This window comes from Anomalospiza imberbis, chromosome Z, assembly GCF_031753505.1.
Source record: "Anomalospiza imberbis isolate Cuckoo-Finch-1a 21T00152 chromosome Z, ASM3175350v1, whole genome shotgun sequence".
In the NCBI taxonomy this organism is placed as follows: domain Eukaryota; kingdom Metazoa; phylum Chordata; class Aves; order Passeriformes; family Viduidae; genus Anomalospiza; species Anomalospiza imberbis.
The window spans coordinates 20,460,666-20,475,989 of NC_089721.1; the positions used below are offsets into that span (position 1 = coordinate 20,460,666).

General features: G+C 36.8%; 1 protein-coding gene across 3 annotated transcripts in view; it reads left to right on the forward strand.

The window, feature by feature from the left end:
• SREK1 (splicing regulatory glutamic acid and lysine rich protein 1) overlaps nt 1-15,324 on the forward strand; it is a 40,774-nt gene that overhangs the window by 12,286 nt on the left and 13,164 nt on the right. Inside the window, exons 3-10 of one of the 3 annotated variants that reach the window (XM_068176972.1) lie at nt 882-997; nt 2,302-2,466; nt 3,473-3,651; nt 4,198-4,328; nt 5,778-5,892; nt 8,651-8,770; nt 11,029-11,299; nt 11,438-11,544. In XM_068176972.1, coding sequence (XP_068033073.1) covers nt 882-997; nt 2,302-2,466; nt 3,473-3,651; nt 4,198-4,328; nt 5,778-5,892; nt 8,651-8,770; nt 11,029-11,299; nt 11,438-11,544 — 1,204 coding nt within the window. Of the gene's footprint in view, nt 1-469; nt 594-881; nt 998-2,301; nt 2,467-3,472; nt 3,652-4,197; nt 4,329-5,777; nt 5,893-8,650; nt 8,771-11,028; nt 11,545-15,324 lie in introns of all 3 variants that reach the window. The other 2 variants (XM_068176973.1, XM_068176970.1) reach the window with 2 other exon arrangements.

Consider the following 15,324-nt stretch of genomic DNA (forward strand, 5'->3'; position numbering starts at 1 on the left):
TTAAAATAGCAGGAAGTACCTATGTTGGGAAAACAGAGCTTGCTTAGCCTGATCAGTTATGATTTTCTTCAGTCTTACTAAATTTAGAATTAACTTACCAGTTTCAGATAAACTGAGGTGACTAGAATATGAGAGTACAAATCTAAGTTTTATCTACTCTTCCTTCATCCACTTTCAGCTTCACTTGTAGTATGTGTCCTATGCAGTCACAGTAGTTCAGTAGTTTATTAGTTTATATTTTATTTAGTTTTACATTCTAAGTAGGTAGCACCAGAGTAATAAAGAAAAGCACAAATTTCAGTCAGCACATACTTTGGTTTTTTCTTTTTTCTTTTTTCTTTTTTTTTTTTTTTCCTTTTTTTTTGTTTTTTTTTTTTTTCTTTTACTGATTTGGTTATTTGCCATTTCTGGGGATTAAACTTTAAAAAATGTTCTTCTTTTCTGTATCTGATGTTCTGTGTGCTATTAGTGATGCAGCCAACACGAACGGTTGTCATGTGTAAAACAACTTTCGATCACCGCGAAAACACCGCCCTGGGAAAGCGTCCATGCTTGATATCGTTTGGTTCATGAACGTTAAGTTTCCAGTACAGGTGACCCATAGCTCAAAGTGTTAAATAATTATATACATTATTCAGTTTTTAAAATAATAATCCATTAATGAGATTGCTAGTCTTTGAAGTTTTGCTCACTTTTGTTTTTCCTAATAGAGCAGGGTAAAAGGAAAAACTTACGTTATTTGTTTCTTTGTAAGGTTCTGGTAGATAGATTCATTGTTATTTATTACATTTTTTAAATGCAAGGGTAATTGTAAAATCATAGAAAGAGTAACATCTGGCTAGTGTTCCAGCTCTGTGTAATGCTTTCATTTGCTTCTTCAGGTAAAATCCCAGATGAAGCCAAAGCGCTGTCTCTGTTGGCGCCTGCTCCTACTATGACAAGTCTGATGCCTGGTGCAGGGTTGCTTCCTATACCTACACCAACTCCCTTGACTACAGTAAGTGAAGCTCAGTATAATTTCCAGTTTCCTGTGTTCTCTGTAGCCTTTTCTATAGACAGGGAATGAGGACTATCTGGTTGACAGATGTTGCAGTGAGGGTTTAGCTGTGTTGGCTCTCCTGAGGATTGATCAGAAGATATCCATGTGCTACCTTCCCAAGGTTTTTCTTTCAGATTACTATTTTCCAAAATAGCGGGTAAATACTGGTTTTGGTTTTTGTTCTTTTTAAATTGCCAGCCTACCTTGTAGGATCATTAATTTGGTCCAGTGGTAGTTACCACTGACAAAAAATCTATTAAAACCTAAGTTACATTGACACGAGTGCTTCAAAACATTAAAAGCTGCAGTAAAGACTTTTCCTTGATATCTCTATGGCATGATTTTTGACTGTTAGACTGTCTAACAATGTTTTCACTGTGAAAAGTAGAGGAGCTTGGTTATGCAATTTCTCCTCCATTCCCTTTTGCCTCTGTAAGCCTTTCTTGACTTCAGTGAATTGCTGCGGGTTATTGAAGGAAAATTTAAGGCTAAAATAGAGTAGTACTTTCCTTTGTTACATAAGAAAAGGTACTGATGGCTTGTTAAGAATTCCCCACACTTCTTAGAAAATTCATTTCTTGAAAAGACAGTTGCTTTTTGGGTAGAGAAAATTCAAGCCAGGAACTCAGTGGACCAATTTTGTAGTGATTTATAAGTGACTTTTTGTAACGTTTCACAGGAGAGTTTTCCATTTCCAGTTCTAAACATTAGAGCTGTATACTTTTCTCATTCTCTAGGTATGAGTGGAAGAACTTAGAACATTCTTTGCATTTCAACTATAATTAATTTTGTCTTGGGTGATTCATTTGTCCAGAAGATGCTTATGTGTCCCTTTCATCCTGAGCACTGGAAGTTCCCTTCTTTCCTTGCTGAGCAAGATCTCAGCCATTCCTCATCTAGTCCAAATACTTGTTTCAAAAAAATAAGAATACTAGCAGTGTCTGAAAGAGTCTTACTCAATTTATTTGACTTTAAGCATTAGATCCTGTATGTTTTGTGATTAATATATATCCCTGTCCAGATCTCTTCAATAAGATATTAACTGATAATCCACAGAATATCTTAACTATGGAGGCTAATTTCTGGATAGATTTTTCTTCTTTAAAAAAACCTGCTGCGCTGTGACCTTTGAAGTATTGCTTAGATCTGTTTTACATTAGATCTGTTCTACAGAAATACATCCAGGTAAACAAGTATTAAGAAGTGGAATATTTTTCACTAGTGCCTGGCTGAAAAGTGTATTCTGTGCTTGTATTTTCCAGCTTGGTGTTTCACTTGGTACTTTAGGGGCTATACCAGCAGCAGCATTGGATCCTAACATTACAGGGCTGGGAGAAATACCACAACCACCAATTATGGGAAATGTGGATCCATCCAAAATAGATGAAATCAGGAGAACAGTCTATGTTGGAAACTTGAATTCCCAGGTAGCCTTTTTTTGTTTCTATGTTGTGGAAATACAAACAGAAGGTGTGAAAATGTTATCTATGAATTCTAATCTTACATGTTAAAAGAGTTTCCATTAGTTAATGATAATTTGAATTTAAACAAATACGATTTTAAACAAAACTAAATTTTTTTATTAATGATGTTTCAAATTTTGAAGGTTCACGTGCCACTTAGATTAGACCAGACTTTGTCAGAATACCAGAGAATCCACTGTAGATCAATTAAAGAAGCCTACTTCTAATTGTGTATGTTGATTAAATGTACATCTTGGCTGTGTTAAATGAGCAATCCTCAGAAGTCATGAGATCATGGTAGCTGTCCCCCACATCACAGTGTAGTTGCTTAGGTACAGTAAGATGGAATGATGTGTCCTACTGGAAGTTCTAAAATTAGCATAAGTATCTTTCAATCAGCAGCTTGGTTTTTTGAGAGGTGATCGGATTAATTGAAAAATAGTTGCTTTTGACTGATAGTAATGTAAAGTATTACATTTCAAAGTTTTTGACTTCTGAAACATCTACTGAGTATAAAAGTACTATTGATTGTGATAAAACAAACTGGAACCTAGTAGAAAGCCGCATAAATCTAAGTCCTTTCATATTGTTTGGATTTTTGTGTTTTAGTTGATCAAAAGGTAGAATTAGTAGGTTGGAAACAGGTATAAGGAAATTTCTTACCAGTTACTTCAGATTAGTTGCCTAAAAAGTACAAAATCCCATGTAACTTTCTTTTTCTTTTTTTACCTAGGTGAAGGACTAAGGGCTTGTAGCTGTACTATTTAAAGTTGTAGAATGTTCTTTAGATTAATGGAAGAAAAAATATACACCTTTAAGTCTTAAAATGTAACATTCCCAAATTCATGTCACCTTTGTAATAATGCTGAGATACCGTTCCAAAAATCTGTGGCTCTTAGACTACTCGATATAGTAGATAATGGTTTTCATTGTATAGTTTACTTCAGCTGAGCTCTTCAACTCTTTCTAGACTACAACAGCAGATCAGCTGCTTGAATTCTTTAAGCAAGTTGGAGAAGTCAAATTTGTGCGAATGGCAGGTGATGAGACGCAACCATCACGATTTGCTTTTGTGGAATTTGCAGACCAAAATTCTGTACCTCGGGCTCTTGCCTTTAATGGAGTTATGTTTGGAGACCGGCCACTGAAGTAAGAAATTAATTATCCATATTACTGTTGAATGAGATATTTGTTTGTATCATTATACACACATTTATGACTTATGTGTAGCAAAATGCCGTGACTAATATTTTTTCAGTATGTGGACCTTTTGTTAACAAACCAAAACATTTTTATCAACTGCAGTTTCACAGTTTGGCATAAATATCTCTCAATAGAATACATATAGCGTTGAGTAAAATACATTTATATGAATCTTGAGGAAGTCCATAGTACTAAGTTTTCAGTATGATATGTATGTAGTTAGTAGGTGTTAATGTGAAGATTTGATCTGAAATAAAGAAGTAACTTCCTGGACTTCTACTAAAAATATTGTAACATATATCCTGTGCTGCCTTTCTTTAAAAGTGGTAAGATTTCAGAGTAATAAAAGATACTTTGGATACTTGGAACAGATGGTTGTTTTGCTAAACTTCTAAGTTTTTAATTTTATACAAAGATGTTTTCCTTACTTGTTTTTCATTTGCCCTGTTCAAATGTTTAATAATGAAAGGTTTTTGTTTTTCTTTAACTTAGGATAAATCACTCCAATAATGCAATAGTGAAGCCTCCTGAAATGACACCACAAGCTGCTGCCAAGGAGCTAGAAGAAGTGATGAAGAGAGTAAGGGAAGCCCAGTCTTTTATATCTGCCACTATTGAGCCAGGTAGGTATATTGTGCTAATTACTGAACAGACACATTCTGTTGTGTCTGTTTTCTTTCATTGGTACACATTTCTACGAGTATTTTCAGACACAAGAGAAGGGTATCCAGAGGTATTCAGTACATGTTGGAGAAAAAAACCAAAATAATCAAAATTCTCATTGCATCTAAAGCAGTGGAATGAAGCTTTTTATTTCATCATGGGTTTTTAGATACATGTCCACTGAATGTTTTCAAACATGCACATTTAATACTAAGTCCATACTTAATGATGGCACTTTTTAAGTTAAGGGCACTTGACAACGTATAAAAGCAAATCCTTTCTATTTTTTGTTGTCTTTTAGCACCCATTATTGCCATAGTTTTACGATCAGCATTAGCTAGCATGGTTCGGAAAGCAGTAATGTTATGCTTTCCTTATCTCTAAGTAGCAGGATAATTGGTTTCTTTTTCATGGTGTCTAAAGGCTGTATACATCCTCAAAGCAAATGGGATCAGAGGATGAATCTGGGATAAATATTAACATATTGTAAAGGACTTCTTTTCATCCAGATTGTTTCTCTGTTCCCTGTTAACACTGAGATGCCAACTCAAGGAGGAAGGTGATGTGTTGAGAGGTTAGACAAACATTCCAGTGGTGATTTATACTGGCTTAAACTGATTGCAAAACCACACCATAAAAAAAATCTCAACTTTGTCAACTTCCTGCTTCTTTTTGTCAGCAACTTGTTGCCATTCTTCTTCCTAACAAACCCAGATACTGTCTTGTGTTGGTTAGATAGCGTGGAGTCTTGAGGGTTTTTGGTGGGGGGAATAATTTTCTGTTGTGTTTTTTGGTTAGAAGTAAAATAACTCTAGCACTTTGTCACTGTTAAGCAACAGAATAACAATTAGACTCTGAACTGTGGTGAGCTCACTGTTTAGTTTTCTGTCTACTTTCTGGCCTTCAGTCAGATTTTTCAGCCTGTTCTGTTCTTCCTTTCCTCCTACGAAACAATGAGAAATAAAACTTCAGTATTTGTACAGTGTTTGAAATATCTAAAAATACAGATAGTAATACTTATATTTTATGCTTGTTTTCAAAATTATGCCCTCTATATTTACTCTATTCTTCTCAAGTTATTAAAAAAATAAGGTAATTATACTAAATAAATAGAGCAAAAGGAGGACGTGTTATGATCTTGTGCATTGTGGCAGCAACATAAATCACATTTGTAGTAGAGCTAGCTGTTTATAATTATCTGGTTTATGTGTACTGCTGCAGGATGGCTGCACTCAACGAGTATATGCAATGACTTTCTTGGATGTTTCTGAAGGATATTTGCAAAGAAGGAAGATGTGCAGAGAGTAGGCCCCTTGCAATATATGTGGTACATTCCACTTGTGCCAGATTGTTAACTGGGATCTTTAAATGTTCTGAGCTTACACTGCAAAGTGGTTTTTTCCTCTCAGAGTCTGGAAAGAACAGTGAAAGAAAAGGTGGTCGATCTCGTTCCCATTCTCGTTCAGAATCCAGGTCTAGCTCAAAATCCCGATCTAGAAGGAAAAGATCACACTCAAATCACAGGTAGGTATGCTTTTTGTTTCAGACTAAATCATATTGGGATTTTTTGCAAGGCAGTGGTTACTGATGTTTTTAGTTATAGACAAGTATTGCTATAGCGATTACTAACTTGCACCCAGAAGATCAGCATAACCAGAAACTTTGTCTCTGAATAGATACTCTTTTCCTCTAAACCCTAAATGCTTATAGGATTACTTTCAGTTTAAACATTCTAGAAGGCACTTCCTGTGTCATGTAAAAAAGTTCTGTGGGTTTTTTGTACATTTTATGTTTTTGTACATTAGGCTATGTAGCCAAATAACATTTTGTGACCTGAGCAGATAGGTTGGCTGGGTTTTTTTGGCTGGTTTTTGATATTGTCCTCAACTTCTAAGTATTGAGTTAATTTCGTCCTGTAAATGTGAAGCTTTGTTTTTAAAAAGCATATGGAAAAGGCTTCAAGGGCAGTTTCTTATTTTTCAGGTTTTATTTGCTTTGCTAAATTTGTTCAGTTCTGAAACAGAAAATTATCAGATCGTTCTCAAAGATTAAGATTTTTTTTTTTTCTGTGAATGAAGTACAGAACTTTTTCTGTGAGAATTATAAGACTTCCCAAAATGGTCCAGATTCTTTTGATGTCAGGAGTATATTCTGAGAACCTAGGCAAATCAATCTAAAGATACTTGGCTAAGGATAAAAAAAAACAAACACAATTTGGAATGTTATTTGATTGCTTACACTTTTAAAAGGTGGGTGTTGTCCATATTGCAGCAACAGCTCTGAGGCATCCTTTCATTCATGTCTTCAAACAAGGCTGCTAAAATACTTTTAAATACAGAAAATCTGGTGAGAGGGAGTTATCATCAATTATACTATCACATAAATGTGATACAAATGCAGGCTTCAGTTATGCAACAGCAGGGAACCACAGCATGTGTTTTCTAGTGACTTTAAAATGTTAGGTACTTTTTAATGCAAGTAGGACCCTTTGGTCACTTCCTTATTGCTTGCTTTTCTGCTATGTCCCTAACACAAGGCATAACTGAAAAACTGGTTTTTGTTCAACAATGCAGTAATTTCAGTACTATCTCATATTGGCACAAACCAAGTGGAATTTTAGAAGACAAGCTTTTCTTTCTTTAAATGCAGAAAACCTGTTCCTTAAACAAATGTTAGTTATTATATTTTTTTTTGTTTTGTTAAATTGTTTAATATTGCTAGTGCCAGTTTTGAGAACATGCTGAAAAAAAGTCAGTCTGACCTGTTGAGGCAGCTTCATCCATAAAAATAATCTATCGTTACTGCTTCCCTGTTTCACTGTTTCATATAACATTATTTTTGTCTCTGTGACATAAAATTTATTGCATGTTGTGCTTTGATTCTGTTGCAATAAATTGGACTTGCAGTTGATTTGTATTTCTCTGCTGATAAGGAGAACAAAGCTGTAGGTAACAAATGGCTTCCCCTCTTCTTGGTATATTTTACTGATGCCATTTGGAACTACCTAAAAACAGAGGCCAGACAAAATTAAGGGAATAAAAAGTGATTATATTTACTGAAGAGCCTCCACATATACTTAGGGCGGACGAAGCGCCCCCCAGGGGCTACACCCAAAGTGGACAGTGGGTCATGGGTTTTCACACTTATAAGTTTGGTTCCTTTGCATATGGGGGGGTTAATGTTCCAATTACAGTTTCAGGTAATGAAGTCATTTACCCCAAGTTTGTTCTCCCCCATAACTCACTTTTGTTTACATTTCTCGGGGCCTGAGAATGTAAGGTGTCCTTGATTCCCAGGCCTGGAGAGGAATTGTTTTGTCTGATCAAACTGGGAGAACAGTAGCTAGCACTCTATATGGAGTTATACACTAAAAAATTGCAGAATCACAAATGTATGAAAAATATAACAGCTAAAATCCTGAGGCATCATTCAGCTGTGCCTTGAGCTGTGGAAGATAGGTGCAGTTGTTACTTTTTGTACTTCACAGTTCTTCAGGTTTTATGCAGTAATATATGTGATCTTTCTGTCTATGGTAAGTTAAACTTTGTGGTGCCTTGGGAAGCAAAGTATCCAATGATGTGGTTTTTTGAAACTTAACATGCAAATTCAGCTTTTATTTTTGTTTCCCTGGGGAAAAGGGTCTTCCAGAAATTAAGGAGTATTTTGGAAAAAAAATTTAAAGTGCTGTTCATCAAACCTGCATAAGACTTTTTTTTTTTTAATCAGAGTGTATACACTTTAATTACAACTGAAATCCATGCTAACAGGTCCTTTTATCTGGAAAGGTAACTTTATGTATTTAAATTGTAAGGATGGAGAACAGAGCAAAAAGAGATTGTTACAGCCAAAGTCCTCTTTCTTTGATGACTGAGATTTCAGTAAGTGCTTGGGCCTGGAAAGGAAATAAAATGTAACTATTTTTACAATCTCTAGAAATTGCAAATCAGATTTTGTGCAGTGTCATTTCCTAAAGACAACTGTTGTAAATTATAGTAACTTCTGTTTTCCAGATTCATGGAGATTATTATGAAACACTGGTACAACTTAAATGGTTTCAAAATAGAGCATGTTACACATGGTGAAGCATAAAGTATCCATGTTTGCAAAACCATTTACAGGCGTCAGGTGTTGTTGTTACAGGTGTTATCAAGGTGTCATTCTTGAAGGTGTCAGGTAATACTTTGTGGTGACACAACACATGTATACTGTCGTTGTATTGGTTGATTTCATTTGTATGAAGTTTCCATATTAAAATATTTTTCTTCTGGCATTCTTCATTTAGAAGTAGATCTGGCAACAGATCTCTCTCAAGACACAAGGACAGACGCAGATCCCGAAGTCCTCTGAAAAAACGGTCTGGATCTACCGAAAGACGGAAATCAAGAAGTCGCTCTCGTTCTCGGTGAGTTCTGTTCCACAAAATTGAGCTGTTGGCTGAGAATACAGTTTTTGAAAAAAAAAATTTAACAAAGCTTTTATGTTTCCATAAAGGGTGGAGTCTCATCTGTGGGACAAAAAGACAAAGTAAATTTTAATACTGATTATAGTAGTTTTGTCTAGGATAGAGTTAACTGTCTTTTTGGACCCTGTAAGGTGCCTCCAGGGATTAAATGATTATGATGAGGCACCTAAACTTTGATAGCTTGGATGTTAGTACAAATGTAGATGAGACTGACTGAAAAGAGTAATTTTATCAGACTACAACCAATAGTTAAGAAACATCCTGTGTAGCTTGTGAACCTGTAAAAAAATGGATAGTGCTTGTTTGATGTGTATCTGTTGAAAAGGTCGAATTCAGACTGACCTTGATCCTCCATTGTGAGAACATGTATAAAGTTCTTGTGCATAACTGTTTATTTTCATCTTTGACTTTTTTCATATGTCAAACAGCAGGAACAAATGTATGTGTTGGTTATATGGCATATATGTGTTTCAGGATGTAATATATGTGTATTTTATCTAGTTTATTAGTTTTTATGTCTGATCATCTAATTACTAAACTGTGACATTTTAACAAGATCATAGCATAATTTTTTTAGGGATGAAGTAGTGAATAAGCTCAAACCAAAAGTGCCTGTGAAAATAGCTTCATGAATAGAAGTCTTGGTATGTTCTTAGTTTCATTTCTGTAATTCCCCTGCTTTATTTGAAGGGAGATCTGTACTTAGGTTGTGCAGCTGCCTCTTGTTCTATGAGGTAAGTTTTGTGGGAAAGAGCTGCAGATCTGTGGACCTATGTGGAAACAAAACTAAGCTGCGTAGCTGGCTGGGTTTTATTGGTGGATCCTTTTCATTCTGTTTCTGTTTTCTGGACCTTCTTGAGTCATCTGCTCACTGGAAGGGGAAAGCCCAGTGAAATTTCTGATAAGTGAACTAGACATTTCTTGGGAGGCTATAAGGCTGGTATTGTGGGGACTGTGCACTCTTTCATCTTTATAATGCTACATTCCATCTGAGACTCCTAATGAAGTACTTGACAGAACCTGATGGTAATCAAAGTTGTCAGGCTGTAGAGCATACAACAGTCTGCTGTTTATTTGCAGTTGAGAAGGAGATACAGCCAAACACATCTTCAGTTTGAAGAAAGTTTGAGTGCTTAGGACCTTTCATATGTGAGGGAGTCTATTTTAGAATATGTAAAAATCTAGAGTAGATACCAATAGATGCCAGGTAACTTCTGCCAGTCTGGTTCTTGACACAATAAGGCCTGCTAATCAATTTTTCCTCTACCTCTTTCTCCTGTTTCTCTCTCTGAACAATTGTTCTTTCATTATGTGTCTCTGTACTAGAGGGAAAAGATGGAGTCTTGCGTTTTCAAATAGTCCTATACTAAAATGTAACCTTCCAACCAAAGCTGTTGCCTAATTAGTTTTTGTTTGACTTGATAACTTGAGCATCAGATGGAATTTTCCTCACTGTTCTACTGGTTTTTTTATGATCATGTATCATACTTCCTGTCCCAAAGAAGCTATTTTCCTTTCTTCTGTTTTTACTGCATTAGCATGTTTCAGTAATTCTCAAATTCCTATTGACATTATGGATGGTTGAATTGTTTTGATTAAGTTTTGATCTTACATTTGCCTTTTAAGGGAATGCAGTGACATTTTATCCATCTTTTCTTTTTATTTCTATGTATTAAGTGTTGTTGGATTGCCAAGCAGTTCAAGGGTATTTGTGTGAGAGAAAACTGTAGAATATAAAGGTTTCTGTCAGTCAGCTGTCAGTATTCATTTGGCAGTGATTAATCTGAAGGCCATTTTATGTGGATACATTTTAGTAAAGAGTAGATTTACAGATTGTAGAGTTTGCCTCTCCTGACAAAATACAGAAAATTTATGTATGTATAATTACATAAATGTGAGGTGAAAAGGCACATTCTCTCCAAACATAGTTGCATCACTTGGAAGATAGTGGTTTGATTTGGTTTTGGCCTCCCCTTCTCGAGTTGGGTTTCTAAATTCTTCCTAGCTGTATATAGCTGTTTATTTCCTAGCTATATGTAGCTTTTCCTTATTGTGAACAGGGGTGAAAAATTAAAATATTGAAGAATTACTGTTTTTCAACAGAGATGCATTATCTTGATGTATATTAAAAAGTTAGTTGTAATTTTAATTGGAAAGTTCAAAGATGAATTAATGGGTTTGTGTTTGGCTTTTCACAGGGACAAGAAAAGAGACAAAGAAAAGATCAAGGAAAAAGAAAAGGCCAAAGAAAAAGAGAAAGAGAGAGACCGAGACAAGGAAAAGGATAGGGATCGAGACAAAGACAGGGAAAGAGAGCGAGATAAAGAGAGAAATAGGGAGAAGGACAAGGAGAGAGATAAAGAGCGAAGCAAAGATAGAGAGAGAGCCCGAGACAAAGACAGGGACAAGGATAAAGATAGGGACAAGGAAAAGGAAAAAGATAAAGATAAGGAAAAAGACAAGGAAGAGGTAGATCAGAACAAAGAAAAAGAAGATACTGAGAAAGAAGGAGAGAAGGACAGAGAGAAGATTAAGGACAAGGAGGGAGATAAGGACAAGGGAGGGGACAAAGAAAAGGATAGAGATAAGGAAAAAGATGGGGATAAGGAGAAGGAGCGAGAAAAAGAGAGAGATGATAAAAAGAAGAAAGATAAGAGATCCCGAACACCCCCAAGAAGCTATAGCTCTTCAAGAAGATCTCGTAGCTCCAGCAGGTTTGTTTAGAATTTTTCATGCTTTTTTTTTGTTTGTTTTGACTTGTCAGTTCAGCGAGGCACCATCTTAATTTTTATGTATAGCTCTTTCTAAATAAATTTGTATTATTCCTACTTAGTAGATTTTCCTTTAAAGTAACATCTGTTATAAAAAGCTCTATATGATGCCTGATGTAGCAGAGTTTCTTGTTGGGCTGCTGGTGCTTGACTTTCACATAACCGTATTGTATGAACCTTGAGGACAATAATGAGATGATTCTTGTGCCAATTCTGTATGTTAGAGATAGCCAAAAGTTCTGACCAACATCACACACATTATCTTTGCCCTGATGAAAGTTTGAGTCACTGTTACATAGTTCTTTCATTATTTACATACTGCAGCATTTTGGTCTGTAGATCTTGCAAACAGTTGTTTACTAATACTTGCTTCTCTTTGGCTGGATGACTGAACTGCAGGAAGCAAGCATGTAGGTTGGCTGGCTAGCCTTTCACGAGGTAAATGTATCTCAATTGGAAGAGATAGCTGTATTGTTTATCTGATGGCCAGGTGTAAGTTAAAAGTAACATTCCTTAACACTGCTGACAGCAAGCAGGAAAACAAAGTTAACGTGGCTGTTGGTTTTGGCACTGAGAGAAACTTAACTGGCAGGAAGTCTGGATAAATTCGTTACAGCAGAAAGAGGACGTGATATGGTAAACAATCTCTGTAAGCAAGCTCAGACATATTCTAAAAATATTACATCTAAGTTAAGAAGCATTGGTGGATAAGGTCCTTTCTGTTACATCAGGAATTAGGGAGTTCAGTAGTATTGTATCAGATTTAAACACCAAATTTTATCTGTAACCTCGACATAATGAAATGCTGAGTGAATTTCACAAGTTCTACCTATTGTAATAGTTTCATGCACTTCTCTAGTCCTCAAACTTCATCAGTTCAGTGTTCATAGAAGGCAAAAAAGGGTGTAATAGTTTCTGAAAGTTGTGTTTGTGTTTTGAGGTTTATGGGCAAAATATTGTTTCTTCATTAAGCTTATGTAGCTTCTTATTTAAATGACTGGAAGACCCACATAGAGATACTTCTGTCAGCTTTGAAACCAACTTTTTTTCAGTCCATAGGCCTCAGAGTTTTGAACTGGATAAGTGCATAAAAATATGTAAGGGTTTCACAGTATGTATCTTGTATAGGAGCCTTGGTGGAAAACCAGGCTCCTAGTGCCAAATAGCAAGTGTAGTTAAATGGGTGTTACCAAAAACTCATACTCTACTTTGCAATAATTTTGGTCTCCCTTAGGAATCTTACTAGTTAAGAAAGCGCTATGGGAAGGCTCCAATGTCATGTACTTGAGCAAGGAATTCTTGTGAAAATTAGTGCATTTCTTCTAGTGCAGTCAAAGTCCAAAGGGTACTTGGGTATAATACAGATATTGTTAAACAAGGGTAATGTTCTTTTGAAGCTGGAAGATAAGAAAATACACTTTTTATTATGCATTTCCAATTTTTTTCAGATATAACTATCTACAGAGCATCAGTGCAGAGGCCAGTACTGGTGAATGTTGTTATCAGGGGCTTAGACAGTGGGACAGAGTGCATCCTCTGTAGCTTTGCAAACAACAGAGAAGCAGCTGTAGGGGGAGGCTGATCTGCCATTAGAGAAACCTTAGCAAATGGGAGAAATGGAATGATAGTCATCTCATGGACTTGAACAAAGAGAAAGGACAAGTCCTACACCCAGCCAGGAATAATGCCATTGCACCAGTATAGCATGGGGACTTGCTGGCTGCCAGGTCCTTGCAGCCAAGGAAGGCAGCAATGTTGTTAGTAGGTCAAGAGAGGTAATTCTTTCCCTCTTTTGGTGAGGACACATTTAGGATCCTGTTCTGGGCTTCACATTACAAGAGGTGTACAGATGTTCTGGAGTGAGTCCAGTGAAGGACTGTGAAGCTGATAAAGGACTTGGAGCCTCCTTCATACAAGGGAATACTGAGGACTCTGGGATTGTTTAGCCTGGAAAAGAGAAGGCTGAGGAGCATCTTACCAATATGTATGAAAATCTGATAAGAGCATGAAGAAGACAGAGCAGAACTAAGTGAGAATGTATTCAGTGTAGCCAAAGTGACAGCACTGAGAGAGAAGAATCAATTTCCAGTATCCTTAATTAAGGGTGATGATCAATGTGGAGGTGTTGAAAATGCATGTTAAGTAGTGAACAGCTGATCAGTGATTGGTATTTACTACACGATTTTGAGGCTATTTTGTACTTTTAGTTTATCAAAGATAAATCAAAAGCTTGCTGAATGAAATACTTTAGAAATCTTGTCCTGTGCAGCTTCATGAGGTCACTGTATTGGTTTTGATTGAAAGAGTTAAATTTCTTACTAGTAGCTGGTACAGTGCTGGAGTTTTCCTTTTTTTCCTGCTTATTCACCTCCCCTGGTGGGGTGGGGCTATGGAAGTTGATGGGCGAAGGGGGCAAAAGAAGGCAGGGAATAAGCAAATACCACTCGGGACTTAGGTGTCATCTGAGGTTAAACCATGACAGTTCTTTTTTGACTCTTTTTTGTTTCCTCACCAGTCCCTTCCTTGCTCATCCTTGTCATGCTCTGCTAGGCTCTGTTTTGAGAGTTCAGGAAAGAACACATTAGTAATTGAAACAAAATAAAATAATTATAGTAACAGTAGTAATTGTAATGGAAAGGACAGAGAGGGATAAAGCCCAAGAGAAACAAATTATGCACTACACAATCACTCACCTCTCTCTGACTTTCGGCCAGTTGGGTCAGTTCTCCTGGTTATGCTCCCTCGCAGTGTCTTGTTTACCTGCTTGTTGGCAGGGCACGGGAAGCAAATGTCCTTTATTTTAGGATAAGTAACAACTAAAACATGAGTGTATTATCACCATAATTCTCATACTGAATGCAAAACACAGCACCATTCTAGTTACTAGAAAGAAAATTATCAGGACAGTCACAGTAGATGGTATATAGAGTATCACTATGGATTGGTACTCTGATAGGTCAGAGTATGAATCCATATAGTGCTACTGGCTACAATTTAAATGTCTTTTCATTACTTATCTAATAAGTGTTGATTTCTTGGCTTTTCTATATATTGAAGATTTAAATAGTCACAAATTGCAAAAGTTGTTTTGTATAAAAATAAATGTAGCTTCTGTGCTGTATCTAGAAGTAAGTTTTAAATGTCCTTCTTTATCTTCAATTGTTCTTCCAGTATGCTTTTCTTGCTTTACAAAGAGTTGATAGAAAAAAAGTAATCTTACTTTGATAGATGGCGCGGCTTTGTGTTACTTTTCTCAGCCCTGGTCAGCTCTCGAGTGCCTGGCTTGGGCGTCTCAGCTTTTTGTCGGGGCCGGGGTTCGCCGTAGTTCCTGGGTGCTTTTGCTGTCGCGCTCCAGGGTGGGCTGTTGGCCGCGCTTCGCCGTCGGCGTGAGGGAAGAAACAAAGAGGCAGGAAATTCGTCCAAATCCATCCGTGTGGCGGCTGGATGCTTTATTGGCTGGGAGAGCTGTGGTGGAAAAGCTGCAACCCGCTCCCAACCTCTCACAGACACAAATGGCCTCGATCATGCCGAGGAGTGGGGTGAAATAGGGGAGGGACAGGGCAGACGGGGAGTCCTCCCGCCCAATGGATACAGACATCGTGGTGATGACGTGTACTACAGCGACCAGTGGGAACACGGCAGGGGCGGACATGGGGCTTTGGGGCGAGTGGGACTGAGAGAACGGGGAGACGGGCACGGAAACTGCAGGGGTAGGGGAAAACC